We start from the raw sequence: 21,105 nt of genomic DNA on the forward strand, positions 1-21,105 counted from the left end.
ATGGCTGATGCAAAATTATGCACATTTGCCTGATAAAAAAGAAAAATAATGATAAAATCATTTCTGTTAAATACATGTGTCAGAACAATCAGTTATGGATATAGAGCATATTACACGGCCGCGCAAAAATATGAAGTTTATCTTCGAGTGGTGAATGTATTCATGAGTGAGTGAAGCGAACGAGTGATATATTTTTCAACACAAGAAGATAAACTTCATATCTTCGCACCATCATGCAATGTTCTTTATATTATATGGACACATCCACAAAAAAAGCAAAAAATTATGCAAGTTAGTCAAAAGAATTTTAATTTTGAACCAATTTGACATTTTGACAACACACATCCAGTCAGTGGGAAAACACTAGGAGTGATGTCATCAAAGTGAAATATTGGGAATTATTATACATACGGGTCACTTTTTCCATGGAATAAAAACATATATTCTATTCCCTTCTAGTGGGTTTATTGATGGCACGCAATATTGTTATCATATCGCTTATCCTCCATGTATTACGCCGCTCTACCCAATGGAGAATGAGCATGCAATATTGTTATAATATTACACGTTGTCAAGACAACACGACATCACACGTCAGCGCTCATGCGAAGATCCAATGACAAAACTTTGCTGCTGCGCATGCACACAATCATTTCTTTGTCGGCCAGGAGAGAGAGAAGACGGGGTTAATTCAGTCAGTAGTGCTTATTCATTTAAGCACGAAATAAATAAACTGAAAATAAAGATATGCTGAATATCTGCAAGGCTACCAAAACTTCATTATATATTCTCCACGCATATTTACAAGGGAAAAACATACCAACAGACATCAAAAAACTGGAAAAGAGGCATGTCAGAGATATAAAACTTCCCACGCTAGCGAGTGACTGTTTGTAAACAAACATGGCCACCAGGTTTGCTTCATTAAAAGCCGAAGATTTAAGATTTAATTTACGCACTGGACACCCGAAAGGCTACAAGAACTTCACTGGATATTCTTCACGCATATTTACAAGAGAAAAACATATCAACGGACATCTAAGAACTGAAAAAGAGAGCAGTAGTGGAAATACTGTCAAAGTTCTACTTGCAGGTGAGGAAAAGTGACGGAGACTTTTACAAGATGACTTCACTCAGCAAAGCCCTTTTGTTTAGAAAAACTGCGATGGAACAATTAACTACGACCAAAAGTAACTTTGACCATGAACTGTCAGCCTGGATATAGCTTGTGTATAAGTTGGGTTGTTGTTCAGACTTTTTGGACTTGTACCATTTTTATTGTTAGAACATTGACTCTGTACAGTACATTGGATTGACAGAACATCAAATTGCATTCAGTCAGAATCAGCATTCAATATTGGTAAGTTACCACCCCGTTCTTAACTTTTTGTAAAATCCATAATTGTTCCATCAAATGTGTATGTATAATAATAATAATAATAATAATAATAATAATATTGGCTGGTTATTTCTTGGTATATCAGATATATTCCATTCAAGGCAAGGCAAGGCAAGTTTATTTATATAGCACATTTCATACACAGTGGCAGTTCAATGTGCTTTACAGAAGTAAAAGCAAAACAGTAAACAATAGAAAATAAAATTACATAAAATAAATGGGGAAGAAAAATAATAAGAATTAAACAATAATAGAAATAAAATAATAAAATGAAGTAAAAATTCAGTTAAAAAAACCAGCAGAATAAAATAGAATAAAAGTTAAGTAAAGTTTAAAACATGCAGCTACTCATCTTCGAATCGTTCAATATCATGCTAGCTGAATGGAATATATCTGATATACCACGAAAAAAGCCAGCCAATGTTATTTAAATGTGTCACTCAGATCTGCGCACGGGCGATTGCTCTAAGACAACGAGGGAGGCTCAGCCTCCTCTAAAAATGACGAACATCGTGTAGGATGAATTGCGCTAGGCTTATGTTATAGCCGACCTTATAACATTGCTATTTCAGATCCAGAATCATAGAAATATATGTGCTCAACCCACTACAGTGTGAAATCATTCCGTTATAACTTTCCCCAGTTCGCCTAATGTGTGCGTGAGTTTTTCCCCCTCGTGACAACGCGATGCAGCCCAGCCTCAGTGGACTTCAATGGCATTTGCCATTGGCTATGGCTTTTCAATATCAAAATGCAAGACGATTATTGGACAAATACTGCGAAAATGCCTGCCCACCGGACTCCCAGCCTCAGTGCACTTCAATGGCATTTGGGAGCTATGCGCTTTTCAATATCAAAATGCAAGACGATTATTGGACAAATACTGCGAAAACGCCCGCCCACAGACTCCCACGGACTCCCAGCCTCACAGTGGGAGGGATATGGCAAAGCTTTCCGCGAGGAGACTGCTGATTGGTGAAAGCGGCTGGATATTTTCTTTGATTGACAGCTTGTTTCAAATATAGACAGGCAGCGGTGAATTTCAGTTCAGTCCCATGCGGATTCGCAAGTGCTGTGGTGTATTGTAAGAGATCAGCTTACATTTCAATTTCATTCATTACATACGGTTTCTACCAGCTTTTTTAGATTGTATATATTTTCATTGTGAATAAAGTGTAAATATAGTGTTGTCGAGTTTGCTATCTTAGTTCCAGAAATTTTGTTTATTTGAGTGACTGAACTTGAACTTGAGGGGGCTAGTCAGCTAGCAAGAAAGCTGTGCACGGATGCCAAGCATTGCTGATTTAATTTTGGCGAAGCCATTTGCCAGTCTTCCTTTCGAGGAAAAAATTAAAATTAAAGAGCAGGGTAGACCAACGCCTCAAACTGACTTGGTGAAAAAGGTAGGGAATAATACTCGTTCCTTTCAGCTCTCCTGGTACGAGAAAGTGAATTGGCTAACAGCAAGTTCAGTGACGAGGAAAATGTATTGTTGGCCATGCCTCTTGATTAAACCCGGATCCGTGATTTGGTCAAACGTGGGCTTTGATGACCTGCACAATTTCACAAGGGCATATAAAAGACACGAGATCAGTAATAGAATCTATTTAAAATGTTTATGCTGAGTATATTATATTGGAATATATATTTCTCTGGATATGAATTAAACACAGCTACAATTTGGAAAACATTTTTAAATAAAAACACAGCCGAGAACATTTCACACTACAGACCTGGATTCAAAGTGAAGGGTTATCAAAATTGTCAATAAAACATTTCTCAGTCAAAATAAGTAAAATATAGGGAAAGTGTCATTGAATGAAATGTGTGGCACCCAGCTCTATGTTTGGCTCCCCAAGGTCAGTGCTTGTGCCTATTCCAGAACACTCTGCTGTTACTGCTGAGGTTCCAGACAAAGAGCTGCTTTCAATAATAATCAATTTTTAAACAACATGCCACAATTTTAAAATATAAAGTGGTGCTTGAAAGTTTGTGAACCCTTTAGAATTTTCTATATTTCTGCATAAATATGACCTAAAACAACATCAGATTTTGACACAAGTCCTAAAAGTAGATAAAGAGAACCCAGTTAAACAAATGAGACAAAAATATTAGACTTGGTCATTTATTTATTGAGGAAAATGATCCAATATTACATATCTGTGAGTGGCAAAAGTATGTGAACCTTTGCTTTCAGTATCTGGTGTGACCCCCTTGTGCAGCAATAACTGCAACTAAACATTTGCGGTAACAGTTGATCAGTCCTGCACACTGGCTTGGAGGAATTTGAGCACATTCCTCCATACAGAACAGCTTCAACTCTGGGATGTTGGTGGGTTTCCTCACATGAACTGCTCGCTTCAGGTCCTTCCCCAACATTTCCATTGGATTAAGGTCAGGACTTTGACTTGGCCATTCCAAAACATTAACTTTATTCTTCTTTAACCATTCTTTGGTAGAACGACTTGTGTGCTTAGGGTTGTTGTCTTGCTGCATGACCCACCTTCTCTTGAGATTCAGTTCATGGACGGCTGTCCTGACATTTTCCTTTAGAATTCATTGGTATAATTCAGAATTCATTGTTCCATCAATGATGGCAAGCCGTCCTGGCCCAGATGCAGCAAAACAGGCCCAAACCATGATACCACCACCACCATGTTTCACAGATGGGATAAGGTTCTTATGCTGGAATGCAGTGTTTTCCTTTCTCCAAACATAACGCTTCTCATTTGAACCAAAAAGTTCTATTTTGGTCTCATCCGTCCACAAAACATTTTTTCCAATAGCCTTCTGGCTTGTCCATGTGATCTTTAGCAAACTGCAGACGAGCAGCAATGTTCTTTTTGGAGAGCAGTGGCTTTCTCCTTGCAACCCTGCCATGCACACCATTGTTGTTCAGTGTTCTCCTGATGGTGGACTCATGAACATTAACATTAGCCAATGTGAGAGAGGCCTTCAGTTGCTTAGAAGTTACCCTGGGGTCCTTTGTGACATCACCGACTATTATGCCTTGCTCTTGGGGTGATCTTTGTTGGTCGACCACTCCTGGGGAGGGTAACAATGGTCTTGAATTTCCTCCATTTGTACACAATCTGTCTGACTGTGGATTGGTGGAGTCCAAACTCTTTAGAGATGGTTTTGTAACCTTTTCCAGCCTGATGAGCATCAACAACACTTTTTCTGAGGTCCTCAGAAATCTCCTTTGTTTTGTGCCATGATACACTTCCACAAACATGTGTTGTGAAGATCAGACTTTGATAGATCCCTGTTCTTTAAATAAAACAGGGTGCCCACTCACACCTGATTGTCATCCCATTGATTGAAAACACCTGACTCTAATTTCACCTTCAAATTAACTGCTAATCCTAGAGGTTCACATACTTTTGTCACTCACAGATATGTAATATTGGATCATTTTCCTCAATAAATAAATGACCAAGTATAATATTTTTTGTCTCATTTGTTTAACTGGGTTCTCTTTATCTACTTTTAGGACTTGTGTGAAAATCTGATGATGTTTTAGGTCATATTTATGCAGAAATATAGAAAATTCTAAAGGTTTCACAAACTTTCAAGCACCACTGTATATTGGACAGTAGGCTAATGGGGCAAAAGAACCTATTATTTCACAGTTTGTGACCCTGCCAACAATCAGCCAGATCAGAGGCAAGAGTATGGGCAAAATTGATGTGTTTTTTCTTTTTTCTTTTAAAATCTGGAAATATCGTAACCGACCAGCCTCCCCTGTTTGAAAGGCTACCAGCTGCCACTGGATCTGCGATGTATTTCGTATGAACAATACAAGTTTTTCAACACAAGAAGATAAACTTCATATCTTCAAGCCAATGTGTGATTTCCTTTTTATTATATACACACACATTCACAAACAAAAAGTACCCAAATTTATCAAAACAGTTAATCGATTTCCTCACGCGTCATATACAGAGATTTTTGTCACGGTTTTGGATCTCCACGTCCCGGATGGAGCTCGTATGATGAATACGAGTGGCGTATTTCCCAATAAAACACTCGTGTCCATACAATATAATGATATTAGGAAAATCTCAGCTGTATACAGAGTTAGACAAATAAAAGTAACAACAGTGAACAGAGATATCAGAGTAAGCAGGTGCTCAGTGAACACTAGCAAAAGAAAGGTTCTGACTGTGTAGTAACCGAGCAAAACATCTAAATAATGAAAAGATCTGAGGAAATACAGTATATACTGTATGTTACAATGCATGAGCTGAAAAGGTGAGTGAAATGTTGACTCTGAACCCTGATATGCTGATAAAGACATAAAATACACGTAGAGGTATAGAGGCAGATATAAGGATATTAATAAAGCATATTTAAGATTTAAGATAAAATCATTCAATTAAAACAAATCAATTTGACCAAAGTAAAGTATACCTTAATTTTTTTTTCCCTCGATCATCCACTGAGATGATCTTAGATGTTTGTTGAATGGTGTCATTTGTATAACCTAGACAGTGTTTCCATACCGTATTAATCATCGTCCCCTTTCTGGACATTGCACTCCATGCTGTTCCTTTACAAATACATCTTGGTTACTTGGGATCATTGAGCTTCTTGCTTCACGTTTGTCTTTGTGCTTTTTAGGCATCATTTGGGGTGCTTTTGGCACCAGGTATTGGAAGTTGCTTTGACAATTTCCAACAAACATGGCCAGCCTACTCAGATTTTCCTGACATGACGCAGTGTCTCAAACTAATGTTAGTGTATAAAGAGAGAAGTTTGGTAAATACAGTACTGTGCAAAAGCCTTCAGCACCGTATCGTTTTTAATACAAGCCTTGTTAGACCGGTGAGTGGCCTAGTGGTTAGCATGTCCGCCTCTCGATCGGGAGATCGGGAGTTCTACTCACAGTTGGGCTGTACTCAAGTTGAGGGGGGATGCCATCCCCCCTGGAATAAAAAATGGTCAAAGGCATCTCCCTTCCCTTGAGCAATTTTATCAATAAATGTGGACATTACTTCTATTTAACATTGGAATTAGAAATGCCATTCCACGTAGCTTTGCTGAAACTGAGCATACAATAAGCTACCGCGAGAGAGGGCACGCGCAAGCGAAGCGTTTGAGGAGGTGACATTCAGTTGGGGTTCCGTTATTTTTTATTTCATTCGGCGTCAGTGACAGCAGCGGATTGCAGCATCTTGGCCAAGCGGAGTGGACAGCAAGACCTAAGCAAGTTCGGATTTAAGATCGCAAGAAAAAAACATTTCAGGAGGTAAGTCAAGAGTTACGAATATCAGTCACACTTTCTGTGAGCCCGCTATCATGCTGTAAAGTTACCGATATTTAGCCTAATTTGGGGGCGGCGGATAACAACACAGCTATCATAATGAATGTTAGTTTGGAGTCTAGCCAGCTATCGATAGCTTACTCAGGTTCATGTTAGCTTTGATTTCTTGTATAAGGCCATTAATTTAATCAGCCTGGACGTTCGTTTGTTATTCTTCAGGCAACAAAAAGTGTTATTCAAGACAGGAAGGCTAAAATAAACGACACTAGCAGTTTTGAAGGCTTCATTGCCTCATTAGAGAGCCGGTCACAACATGTAAGGCTGATTTACAATTTACTGTTGCTTGTTTTAGCTTATTGGTTACCTACCTACAGTGGTGCTTGAAAGTTTGTGAACCCTTTAGAATTTTCTATATTTCTGCATAAATATGACCCAAAACATCATCAGATTTTCACACAAGTCCTAAAAATAGATAAAGAGAACCCAGTTAAACAAATGAGACTAAAATATTATACTTGGTCATTTATTTATTGAGGAAAATGATCCAATATTACATATCTGTGAGTGGCAAAAGTATGTGAACCTCTAGGATTAGCAGTTAATTTGAAGGTGAAATTAGAGTCAGATGTTTTCAATCAGTGGGCTGACAATCAGGTGTGAGTGGGCACCCTGTTTTATTTAAAGAACAGGAATCTATCAAAGTCTGATCTTCACAACACATGTTTGTGGAAGTGTATCATGGCACGAACAAAGGAGATTTCTGAGGACCTCAGAAAAAGCGTTGTTGATGCTCTTCAGGCTGGAAAAGGTTACAAAACCATCTCTAAAGAGTTTGGACTCCACCAATCCACAGTCAGACAGACTGTGTACAAATGGAGGAAATTCAAGACCATTGTTCCCTCCCCAGGAGTGGTCGACCAACAAAGATCACTCCAAGAGCAAGGCGTGTAATAGTCAGTGAGGTCACAAAGGACCCCAGGGTAACGTCTAAGCAACTGAAGGCCTCTCTCACATTGGCTAATGTTAATGTTCATGAGTCCACCATCAGGAGAACACTGAACAACAATGGTGTGCATGGCAGGGTTGCAAGGAGAAAGCCACTGCTCTCCAAAAAGAACATTGCTGCTCGTCTGCAGTTTGCTAAAGATCACGTGGACAAGCCAGAAGGCTATTGGAAAAATGTTTTGTGGATGGATGAGACCAAAATAGAACTTTTTGGTTTAAATGAGAAGCGTTATGTTTGGAGAAAGGAAAACACTGCATTCCAGCATAAGAACCTTATCCCATCTGTGAAACATGGTGGTGGTAGTATCATGGTTTGGGCCTGTTTTGCTGCATCTGGGCCAGGATGGCTTGCCATCATTGATGGAACAATGAATTCTGAATTATACCAGCGAATTCTAAAGAAAAATGTCAGGACATCTGTCCATGAACTGAATCTCAAGAGAAGGTGGGTCATGCAGCAAGACAACAACTCTAAGCACACAAGTCATTCTACCAAAGAATGGTTAAAGAAGAATAAAGTTAATGTTTTGGAATGGCCAATTCAAAGTCCTGACCTTAATCCAATGGAAATGTTGGGGAAGGACCTGAAGCGAGCAGTTCATGTGAGGAAACCCACCAACATCCTATAGTTGAAGCTGTTCTGTACGGAGGAATGGGCTAAAATTCCTCCAAGCCAGTGTGCAGGACTGATCAACAGTTACCGCAAATGTTTAGTTGCAGTTATTGCTGCACAAGGAGGTCACACCAGATACTGAAAGCAAAGGTTCACATACTTTTACCACTCACAGATATGGAATATTGGATCATTTTCCTCAATAAATAAATGACCAAGTATAATATTTTTATCTCATTTGTTTAACTGGGTTCTCTTTATCTGCTTTTAGGACTTGTGTGAAAATCTGATGACGTTTTAGGTCATATTTATGTAAAAATATAGAAAATTCTAAAGGGTTCACAAACTTTCAAGCACCACTGTACCTCTGTATTTAACTCAATGTTCCCAATGTTCAGCTTTGAATAAAAATTCTATTGACTTGATATGAAAAGATTCAGTTATTCATTTACATTGCCTGATGAGGTTTTAATAAATTATTTACCAAACGATTTAAAAGGAGCCTACCATGACTATGAAGTTACACTTCAAATTTGTCATCTGCATTTCACCCTAATATGGAGAATGTGGTAGGTATGTCAGCCAGGAGACTGACTAAATATGACACATGACATCCACACTGTGCATGTTTTACAGTAAAATACCAGTGTAGTATGTTTTTTACAACAATAAAAAGGGTACACAGTGTGTACTACACACTTTATCAGCACAAAATACTGTATGTCTGGTAAATGAACAAGGTCCACAGGCCTACGTTGTGTGCAAACCCTCCTAAAAGCAAACCAGTTTCCCACCGACGGACCGACTGATGGGTCGACACACGACTAAAAATTTCACCATCCCCCCAGTTTGATTTTACAACTCGACCACTGCGGTCGGGTCATACCAAAGACCATCATAAAAATGGTGCCATTTGGCAAAGCACGCTGCAATACAGATGCGAGTAGGGAGTCAAACTCTTGTGGTTACCAGAGGACTAGCCCCCCACTGTAACCCTACAGTAGGTATGTAATAGGTGAGAGGCCGAGGGCTACGAAACAGAGATTGGTGCCGCCAAACGTGACATGAATGGTGCAGGAACGACTTTGACTTGTTTTAGACTTTTATTTTATAACTTGCACATTATGGAGCCCAACCGGCTAGTGGCCTAGTGGTTAGCGTGTCCGCCTCTAGATCGGGAGATTGTGAGTTCTATTCATGGTCGGGTCACACCAAAGACCATCATAAAAATGGTACCTACTACCATCTGGCAAGGCACACTGCAATACAGATGCGAGTGGGGAGTCAAACTCTCGTGGTTACCAGAGGACTAGCCCCCCTCTGTAACCCTAGCTATGTAATAGGCGAGAGGCCGAGGGTTGTGAAACGGAGATCAGCGCCGCCCCCGATGCGCCACTTGGCGTGGAAAAGGGAAGGACAGGACATTATGGAGCCAGTACAAAAACACATTAGTTTTCCAGGACAAAACTGAATGTTACAAAAAAAAATGTTTGCACATCAGTAAAGAAAGCAGCATATTACATAACAGACCACTTTTCAGACAAAAACATAATGAAGGCTACTGGGTTTTGGTGCAAAATTAAGAAGCAAGTGTGACAGTCAAAGTGTCCAGAAGAACTGTGGCTGGTTCTGGAAGATGCTCAGTGAAACCTACAGCTCATTTCCTTATCAAACTGCACTCATTGTACCTGGGACTATTTTTTTTTTTAAAGCAAAGGGTCGTCTGACACCAAATATTTACTTTTTTCACGCATTACTGCTTACTGATCTTTATGGTATTTTTTAAATGTAGAAACATTTGATTTTATTATTTTTGAAGGCATCTTTGCTCTACAGCATTTCATCAGAGGTGTTAGAGCTACAGTTGAACGTGTGCTGTTGTACAGCTCAGAATGCTGGACATTTAACTAAAATACTTGAACGGCATCTGAATGGCTGCTATATACATGCATGTGTAACAGCGAACTGTATTAAATGTTAGTTGGAGAGACCATGTAACAAATAAAGAACTATATGGGAATATTCCTTAACTCTCTGATACTATTACAGAAAGAAGACTTAGATTCATAGGTCACTGCTGGCATAGGAAAAAGTAAATTATACCCAAAGTACTCTTATGGGAAGCATGGCATGGAAAAAGGAGTGGAGGAAGGCTTGCTATAACATACATTGAGCCAGGCTTGTAGTACTTGAGTCCGACTCGTGCCCTAATTTTAAGGACTTGTGACTTGACTTGAACTTGAGCACTGATGACTCGGACTTGGACTCGTGCATTAACTGCATTCGGACTCGTAAACTGGAGACGAGGACTCTGATTTTTTTCTTTATTTTTTTGTAACATGCCATAATAATTTGCCATAATATATTTATATCTTGGGTGGCACGGTGGTGTAGTGGTTAGCGCTGTTGCCTCACAGCAAGAAGGTCTGGGTTCGAGCCCCGTGGCCGGCGAGGGCCTTTCTGTGTGGAGTTTGCATGTTCTCCCCGTGTCCGCGTGGGTTCCTCTGGGTGCTCTGGTTACCCCCACAGTCCAAAGACATGCAGGTTAGGTTAACTGGTGACTCTAAATTGACCATAGGTGTGAATGTGAGTGTGAATGGTTGTCTGTGTCTATGTGTCAGCCCTGTGATGACCTGGTGACTTGTCCAGGGTGTACCCTGCCTTTCGCCCGTAATCAGCTGGGATAGGCTCCAGCTTGCCTGCGACCCTGTAGAACAGGATAAAGCAGCTAGAGATAATGAGATGAGATATTTATATCTACTTTTTTTTTTTGCTAATTTTTTGCAAGAGTGTCACACCTGCACGCCTTGGCGTGCGCATCAGATAGACTCTCAGGCGCGCTCTGGACAGCGCGCGCACCAAGCAGACTCTCACGCGTACCGTAAACAACTCGCACCTGCACAGGATTAAGGCACAATCAGCGCGCCTATATAAAAACTGTGAAAACACACTTACTTTGCGAAGTATTGAGTTGCATTGCTGACACATTACTGAGCCTTATTTCCTTGTTTGGTTTCCCAATCCCTGATTTCCTGTTTCTTGTCTTTGATTCTGCCGAGTCTACGATAGCCTGTTTGTGCCTTGCTCGACCTATAGCATGTTTCACTGTTTTACGATTTTGCCTGCTATTCTGGATTGTTTACCTGTCTTCACTTATATTAATAAACACACCTTCTGCACTATCATCCGTCTCCCAACCATCTCTGACAGAATACTTTGCACTCCCTGACAAAGAGAATGCACACTCACCTGTTCATACGTCATGTTCAGGAACAAACTATTGTTAATGGCGCTAAAACAGCCACCGTCAAACGGTGCAGGTGGAGTCTTGTTCTCGGACTTGACTCGGATCAATAGTGGACTCGACCTGACATTTTTTTTAATGACTTGGACTTGACGTGAACTTGAACACTGGGGACTCAAGACTGGACTCGGACTTGAGGTTTAGTCACTCGACTACAACACTGCATTGAGCAACTAGAGAGAGATACCAATCTTAGCAAAGAGCAGCTCCTGGCAGCAATAGAAGACAGGGACAATTGGGAAAAAGTAGTTAGGATTGTTTGAGCAAGTAGCTTGATAAAGTAGTGTAGTAAGTAAGACTTTGGCACAGTATTGTATATGAGCAGACCATACATAAGGGATAATGTCCAGGTTCAAGACCCAACCAAAAAGTGCCAAGATTATGATTTCTGAAGGTTGCGTTGTGAATCGGCACGTTTACAGAAAGCCTTTACAAGCTGTTAAGAAGTGGTTTATAAAGGAAGCAGGAGTCAGTGACTCAGTGAAACTGAGAGCGTGCACTCCATTTACTCCTTTTCCATGCACTCCTATTCAAAGATCAGTGATACATTCTTGAGATTTGAGAGCGCTATATGACAATCCCAGGGATCTGAGACGAACAAAGAGCAGCTATTAAATACAGTAGTATATATCTCGTCTCGTCTCGTCTTCTTCCGCTTATCCGGGACTGGGTCGCGGAGGCAGCAGTCTGAGCATGGAAGCCCAAACTTCCCTTTCCCCAGACACCTCGGCCAGCTCCTCGGGAAGAACACCGAGGCGTTCCCAGGCCAGCCGAGAGACATAGTCCCTCCAGCGTGTCCTGGGTCTTCCCCGGGGCCTCCTCCCGGGGGGACATGCCTGGAACATCTCCCCAGGGAGGCGTCCAGGAGGCATCCAAAAAAGATGCCTGAGCCACCTCAGCTGATTCCTCTCAATGTGGAGGAGCAGCGGCTCTACTCCGAGCTCCTCCCGAGTGACTGTGCTTCTCACCCTATCTCTAAGGGAGCGCCCAGCCACCCTGCGAAGGAAACTCATTTCGGCCGCTTGTATCCGCGATCTTGTTCTTTCTGTCACTACCCAAAGCTCATGACCATAGGTGAGAGTCGGAACGTAGATCGACCGGTAAATTGAGAGCTTCGCCTTTTGGCTCAGCTCCTTCTTCACCACGACAGACCGGTAAAGTGACTGCATCACTGCGGAGGCTGCACCGATCCGCCTGTCGATCTCACGCTCCATCCTTCCCTCACTCGTGAACAAGATCCCAAGATACTTAAACTCCTCCACTTGAGGCAGGACTTCTCCACCAACCTGGAGAGGGCAAGCCACCCTTTTCCGGTCGAGAACCATGGCCTCGGACTTGGAGGTGCTGATTCTCATCCCAGCCGCTTCACACTCGACTGCAAACCATCCCAGTGCATGCTGAAGGTCCTGGTTTGAAGAAGCCAACAGGACAACATCATCCGCAAAAAGCAGAGATGAAATCCTGTGGTTCCCAAACAGGATTCCTTCCAGCCCCTGGCTGCGCCTAGAAATTCTGTCCATAAAAATTATGAACAGAACCGGTGACAAAGGGCAGCCCTGCTGGAGTCCAACATGCACTGGGAACAGGTCTGACTTACTGCCGGCAATGCGAACCAGACTCCTGCTCCGTTCGTACAGGGACCGGACAGCCCTTAGCAAAGAGCCCCGAACCCCATACTCCCGAAGCACCCCCCACAGAATACCACGGGGGACACGGTTGAATGCCTTCTCCAGATCCACAAAGCACATGTGGACTGGTTGGGCAAACTCCCATGAACCCTCGAGCACCCTATGAAGGGTATAGAGCTGGTCCAGTGTTCCGCGACCAGGACGAAAACCGCATTGTTCCTCCTGGATCCGAGGTTCGACTATAGGTCGAATTCTCCTCTCCAGTACCCTGGAGTAAACTTTCCCTGGGAGGCTGAGAAGTGTGATTCCCCTATAATTGGAGCACACTCTCCGGTCCCCTTTCTTAAAAAGAGGGACCACCACCCCAGTCTGCCACTCCAGAGGCACTGTCCCCGACCACCACGCGATGTTGCAGAGGTGTGTCAACCAAGACAGCCCCACAACATCCAGAGACTTGAGATACTCAGGGCGGATCTCATCCACCCCCGGTGCCTTGCCACCGAGGAGCTTGCAAACCACCTCAGTGACTTCGGCTTGGGTAATGGACGAGTCCACCTCTGAGTCATCAGCCTCAGTCTCCTCAGTGGAAGACATGATGGTGGGATTGAGGAGATCCTCAAAGTATTCCTTCCACCGCCCGACAGTGTCCCCAGTCGAGGTCAACAGCTCCCCACCCGCACTGTAAAGAGTGTTGGCAGAGTACTGCTTCCCCCTCCTGAGGTGCCAGACGGTTTGCCAGAATTTCTTCGAGGCCGACCGATAGTCCTTCTCCATGGCCTCCCCGAACTCCTCCCAGTTCCAAGTTTTTGCCTCCGCAACTGCCCGAGCTGCAGCACGCCTGGCCTGCCGATACCCGTCAGCTGCCTCAGGAGTCCCGGAGGTCAACATGGCCCGATAGGACTCCTTCTTCAGCTTGACGGCATCCCTTACTTCCGGTGTCCACCACCGGGTTCGGGGATTGCCGCCACGACAGGCACCGGAGACCTTGCGGCCACAGCTCCGAACAGCCGCGTCCACAATGGAGGTAGAGAACATGGTCCACTCAGACTCAATGTCCCCCGCCTCCCTCGGAAGCTGGGAAAAGCTCTCCCGGAGGTGGGAGTTAAAGACCTCCCCAACAGAGTGCTCGGCCAGATGTTCCCAGCAGACCCTCACCATACGTTTGGGCCTGCCAGGTCTGTCCAGCTTCCTCCTCCGCCAGCGGATCCAACTCACCACCAGGTGGTGATCAGTTGACAGCTCAGCCCCTCTCTTCACCCGAGTGTCCAAGACATAGGGCCGGAGATCAGATGAAATGACTACAAAGTCGATCATCGACCTCCGACCTAAGGTGTCCTGGTGCCACGTGCACTTATGGACACCCCTATGCTCGAACATGGTGTTCGTTATGGACAAACCTTGACTAGCACAGAAGTCCAATAACAAAACACCACTCGGGTTCAGATCGGGGAGGCAGTTCCTCCCAACCACGCCCCTCCAGGTGTCACTGTCGTTGCCCACGTGAGCATTGAAGTCCCCCAGTAGCACAATGGAGTCCCCAGTCTGAGCACCCCTCAGTACCTCTCCCAGGGATTCCAAGAAGGCCGGATACTCTATACTGCCATTCGGCCCGTAGGCACAAATAACAGCAAGAGCCCTCTCCCCAATCCGAAGGCGCAGAGAGGCGACCCTCTCGTTCACTGGGGTAAACTCCAACACATGGCGGCTGAGCTGGGGAGCTATAAGCAAGCCCACACCAGCCTGCCGCCGCTCACCACGGGCGACTCCAGAGAAGTGGAAAGTCCAGCCCCTCTCGAGGAGCTGGGTTCCAGAGCCCAAGCTGTGCGTGGAGGTGAGCCCGACTATCTCTAGCTGGTACCTCTCAACCTCCCGCACAAGCTCAGGCTCTTCCCCCCCAGCAAAGTGACATTCCATGTCCCAACAGCCAGCCGCTGTGTCCAGGGATCAGGTCGTCGAGGCCCCTGCCTTCGACTGCCACCCAATCCACACTGCACCAATCCCCTACTGCTACCTCTGTGGGTGGTGAACCCACAGGAAGTAGGGCCCACGTCACCTCTTCAGGCTGAGCCCGGCCGGGCCCCATGGGCAAAGGCCCGGCCACCAAGCGCTCGCATACGAGCCCCAACCCCGGGCCTGGCTCCAGGGTGGGGCCCTGGCTGCGTCATACCGGGCGACGTCACGGTCCTTGCTTTTTTCTCCATAGGGGTTTTTGGTGAACTGCTCTTGGTCTGGCCTGTCACCTAGGACCTGTCTGCCTTGGGAAACCCTGACAGGGGCATAATGCCCCCGACAACATAGCTCCTAGGATCATTCAAGCACACAAACCCCTCCACCACAATAAGGTGGCAGTTCTAGGAGGGGACAGTAGTATATATGTGGCATACAGATTGTGAATTTCCACCACATATATACAGTAGTATATATGTGGTGGAAATTCACAATCTGTATGCTAGTATGAAGGAGGATGAATTAAATGATTAATTATAAAGAGAACATTTGTACTCACGGTGCAATGACACTGGTTACATCCCTAATTTAGACCCAGGAGGCAGAAGGTTTGTGGTGAAATGGTAGCCACTGTTCCTGACTCTGATGGTCTGGAACTGAACACTTAGTGACATGTCAGAGGGATACAGCGTGTATGGTGATTACACAGTGTATAAAGAGGGAAGCCATGGCCTAAAGGTTAGCGAAGCAGCTTCGGACCAAAAGATTGCTGGTTCAATTCCCTGGACCAGCAGGAATGGCGGAAGTGCCCTTGAGCAAGACACCTAACCCCCAACTGCTCCCTAGGATACTCTGGGTATGTTGTATGTCGCTCTGGATAAGAGATAAGCGCGTCTGCTAAATACATGTAATGTAATGTAAATGACTCACTTTCTGGTGTGGCAGGTGCATTGTGTGCAGACTTGACTTGAACAGAAAACATTTTCCCAGACTGTGTGTATGTGTGTGTTTGGCAGGTGTCCCTGTATTCGCATGGAAAAGGGAGTCTGAGGATGAATACTTCTGGTGTATAGACAGTTGTGTTAATGTAAAAGGCTGGGAGCCAAACATGGTAACAATTTTCTTCAGTATTATTCTGAATTAGTATAAATACGCAGGTGATTATAGAAAATTGTGCACGCTGATTGGTCAAGAAATTCAGTATTTCTCAATAATCACCTCGAGTGACTCGGTAAAATGGCAGCCAGTCTCTTCATCACCGTGAGGAAGAATTACAAATGATGAAAGAAAATGCTGTTCCTAAAAGCGCTAAAGATGCTACGAAGTAATTAGAAGGCTCGCCATTGCGAAGAATAAAATTAAAAGCATATGTACCATCTGGAAGAGCCAAGCAATCAGGAACAGCTTAAAGCTCAAAATTATCAGAGCAACCGCATTTGCTATTGCCACCTACGGATGCGAATCATGGACAATGACCAAGTAAATTGAGAAGAAGGTAGATGCATTTGAGATGTGGGCATACAGGCCCTTGCTTAGAACCTCATGGAGAGAGCATCAAACTAACGTTTGGGTTCTAGAAACGTTGAATATCAAGATGATGCTCCAAGAACAAATTGCGAAAAGAAAGATGGGGGTTTTCGGCCATGCCGTCCAACATGAAGGACTAGAGAAAGTCATCATCCAAGGAATAGTACCTGGAAAGAGATGAAGAGGCAGACCCCCACAAACATGGCAACAAGACATCACTAGGTGGACACAAAAAAGCCTGTTGGAGGAGTCAAGTATGGCAGAAGATCGCAGAGAGTGGTGTGCTTTCAAAAAGACCACAGCAGCTCGTTTACAAGCCATCTTATTTTTTTATATATATATATATATATATATATATATATATATATATATATATATATAGAGAGAGAGAGAGAGAGAGAGAGAATTATTATTATTGAAAAATAAAAAAGATACGTTCTTACTTTCTTTCCATATTTTGTTGCCTTTTTTTGTATTTTTGAGGTTTTGTTTTCAAGTAGAGTTTTTATTTCGTCCTCGGTTGGTTCAGCAACACGCTCTGCCATTTTGTTTTTCTCTACTCGCAGTCTATGAGCTGATATCCTAGTAGTAGAGTAGCCAATCAGAGCATGCAATTGCTCATATCCAGTGACTGTAGATAGAATAAACTATAAATATACAATTATTAAAATGTTATAAAAGTAATGCTCTGGTAAAAGCAATCCAAATAATAAAAGCTAGTTAAATGCTAAACTTTTTTTTTGTAAATCAGTGATAACCTTGACAAATGGTGAAGTTGTAGTTTTTTTGCGCTCAGGAAGGCCTGTTATTTTCTTTCAGATTCTTGACGATGGAGGAGACATGACGGACTGGATCTATAAGAACTACCCGCAGCTCTTCCAGAGCATCAAGGGGATTGTTGAAGAGAGTGTGACTGGTGTTCACAGGTATCTTCTCTACACATCCACATTTCAAAGGTCTGAAGAGCTTCACTGTGACTGTTTTCAAACAACCTCAAGGATTTTTTTTTCCCTTACAGGTTATATGAAATGTATAAGACTGGGAAGCTTTGTTGCCCAGCAATAAACTCCAATGAGTCCGTGATAAAGCAAAAGTTTGACAACTTTTATTACTGCAAGGAGTCAATCGTGCAGGGGTAAGGTTCATGGGGAATCATTTCCAGTCCTGGTGAATCCCTGCACTGTGGAGTTCAGTTGAACCTTGCTGTTTTTTCCTCTATTTATTCTTCTATGTTTTCTATTGTGCCCTCCTCCTTCACATATATCATATGTACAGTGGGGCAAAAAAAGTATTTAGTCAGTCACCAATTGTGCAAGTTCTCCCACTTAAAAAGATGAGAGAGGCCTGTAATTTTCATCATAGGTATACCTCAACTATGAGAGACAAAATGAGAAAAAAAATCCAGAAAATCACTGTCTGATTTTTAAAGAAGTTATTTGCGAATTATGGTGGAAAATAAATATTTGGTCAATAACAAAAGTTCATCTCAATACTTTGTTATATACCCTTTGTTGGCAATGACAGAGGTCAAACGTTTTCTGTAAGTCTTCACAAGGTTTTCACACACTGTTGCTGGTATTTTGGCCCATTCCGCCATGCAGATCTCCTCTAGAGCAGTGATGTTTTGGGGCTGTCGCTGGGCAACACGGACTTTCAACTCCCTCCAAAGATTTTCTATGGGGTTGAGATCTGGAGACTGGCTAGGCCACTCCAGGACCTTGAAATGCTTCTTACGAAGCCACTCCTTCGTTGCCTGGGCGGTGTGTTTGGGATCATTGTCATGCTGAAAGACCCAGCCACGTTTCATGCAATGCCCTTGCTGATGGAAGAAGGTTTTCACTCAAAATCTCACGATACATGGCCCCATTCATTCTTTCCTTTACACGGATCAGTCATCCTGGTCCCTTTGCAGAAAAACAGCCCCAAAGCATGATGTTTCCACCCCCATGCTTCACAGTAGATATGGTGTTCTTTGGATGCAACTCAGCATTCTTTCTCCTCCGAACACAAGTTGAGTTTTTACCAAAAAGTTCTATTTTGGTTTCATCTGACCATATGACATTCTCCCAATCCTCTTCTGGATCATCCAAATGCTCTCTAGCAAACTTCAGACGGGCCTGGACATGTACTGGCTTAAGCAGGGGGACACGTCTGGCACTGCAGGATTTGAGTCCCTGGCGGCGTAATGTGTTACTGATGGTAGCCTTTGTTACTTTGGTCCCAGCTCTCTGCAGGTCATTCACTAGGTCCCCCCATGTGGTTCTGGGATTTTTGCTCACCGTTCTTGTGATCATTTTGACCCCACGGGGTGAGATCTTGCGTGGAGCCCCAGATCAAGGGAGATTGTCAGTGGTCTTGTATGTCTTCCATTTCCTAATAATTGCTCCCACAGTTGATTTCTTCACACCAAGCTGCTTACCTATTGCAGATTCAGTCTTCCCAGCCTGGTGCAGGTCTACAATTTTGTTTCTGGTGTCCTTTGACAGCTCTTTGGTCTTGGCCATAGTGGAGTTTGGAGTGTGACTGTTTGAGGTTGTGGACAGGTGTCTTTTATACTGATAACGAGTTCAAACAGGTGCCATTAATACAGGTAACGAGTGGAGGACAGAGAAGCCTCTTAAAGAAGAAATTACAGGTCTGTGAGAGCCAGAAATCTTGCTTGTTTGTAGGTGACCAAATACTTATTTTACCGAGGAATTTACCAATTAATTCATTAAAAATCCTACAATGTGATTTCCTGGATTCTTTCCCCCCATTCTGTCTCTCATAGTTGAGGTATACCTATGATGAAAATTACAGGCCTCTCTCATCTTTTTAAGTGGGAGAACTTGCACAATTGGTGGCTGACTAAATACTTTTTTGCCCCACTGTATAATATTATCAAATATTTTAATTGATCATCATATATTTTCCACTGCATGATTCTCAGTTTGAAGAGGACCATGGCTCTTACTTTGGGTGGGAAGCAGGTGGTTATCTGTGGATATGGAGAGGTAAAGGAGTCACAGATTCTTTACATTCTACATCCTAAATAAAATAATGGCATTTCTTCTATACTCATTTCCCGTGTGTGTGTGTGTGTGTGTAGGTGGGAAAAGGCTGCTGTGTTGCTCTGAAAGGGATGAACGCTGTTGTATATGTAACAGAGATCGACCCTGTTTGTGCACTACAGGCCTGGTAATAAACAATAACTAATAATGTCAGAATTGGTGATGGGAGGGTTACTCTTAAAATATATTTCACTGCAGATTACAGAATATGTGTCCTAAAATGTAATTTGTAACATATTCTGTTATATTATTTGGACACGAGTGTTTTACTGGGAAATACACCACTCGTATTTTTCATACGAACTACATCCAGAAGCAAGCGTGACATAAATCTCTATATGTCACTCATGAGGAAATCGATGAATTGTTTTGATAAATTTGGGTACTTTTTGTTTGTGAATGTGTCTATATAATAAAAAGAAAATCACATGCTGGCTTGAAGATATGAAGTTTATCTTCTCATGTTGAAAAACTCAAGGGTGGCACGGTGGTGTACTGGTTAGCACGGTCGCCTCACAGCAAGAAGGTTCAGGATTCAAACCCAGCGGCCAGTGAGGGCCTTTCTGTGTGGAGCTTGCATGTTCTCCCCGTGTCTGCGTGGGTTTCCTCCGGTGCTCTGGTTTCCCCACAATCCAAAGACATGCAGTTAGGTTGACGTGGGGCGGCCTTGGGCTGAGGTGCCCTTGAGCAAGGTACCTGACCCCTGACTGCTCCCCGGGCGCTCTGGTGTGACTGCCCACTGCTCTGAGTGTGTGCTTGTGTTCACTGCTTCAGATGGGTTAAATGCAGAGGATGAATTTCACTGTGCATGTGACATATAAAGGTTTCTTCTGATTATTATTATTTTCCCTGTGTAATTTACTTAGTTACTTTTAAAATCAACATCGACAGCGACACACAACAGAGCGACCTGGCAGCCAAAATTATCTCAAAATCTTCTGCAAACCTGGCAGCCATTTTTGTCTACAAACTGTCACTCGCTAGCGCAGAAGTTTTACATCTCCGACGTGTCTCTCTTCCAGTTTTTCGATGTCCATTGGTATGATTTTCTCTTGTAAATGTGTGTGAAGAATATATAATGAAGTTTTTGTAGCCTTTCGGATGTTCAGCATATCTTGAGTTTCAGTTTATTTATTTAGCACTTAAACCTAGCACTGGATTAGCCTCGTCTTCTCTCTCTCCCGGCCGACAAAGAAATGATTCTGCGCATGCGCAGCAGCAAAGTTTTGTCATTGGATCTTCGCATGAGCACCGAAGTGTGATGTTGTGTTGTCTTGACAACGTGCAATATTATTACAACATTGCACTCTCATTCTCCATTGGGCAGAGTGGCGTAATACATGGAGGATAAGCGATATGATAACAA

The 21,105-nt window shown here is 43.2% G+C and overlaps 1 protein-coding gene across 1 annotated transcript in view; it reads left to right on the forward strand.

Moving 5' to 3' along the window:
• ahcyl2a (adenosylhomocysteinase like 2a) overlaps positions 1–21,105 on the forward strand; it is a 49,856-nt gene that overhangs the window by 15,943 nt on the left and 12,808 nt on the right. The window contains exons 6-10 of the mRNA XM_060926740.1: positions 16,179–16,273; positions 17,509–17,615; positions 17,708–17,824; positions 19,619–19,682; positions 19,778–19,866. Of these exons, the coding sequence (XP_060782723.1) occupies positions 16,179–16,273; positions 17,509–17,615; positions 17,708–17,824; positions 19,619–19,682; positions 19,778–19,866 (472 nt within the window). The remainder of the gene's footprint in view (positions 1–16,178; positions 16,274–17,508; positions 17,616–17,707; positions 17,825–19,618; positions 19,683–19,777; positions 19,867–21,105) is intronic.

This window comes from Neoarius graeffei, chromosome 8, assembly GCF_027579695.1.
Source record: "Neoarius graeffei isolate fNeoGra1 chromosome 8, fNeoGra1.pri, whole genome shotgun sequence".
Classification (NCBI taxonomy): Eukaryota; Metazoa; Chordata; class Actinopteri; order Siluriformes; family Ariidae; genus Neoarius; species Neoarius graeffei.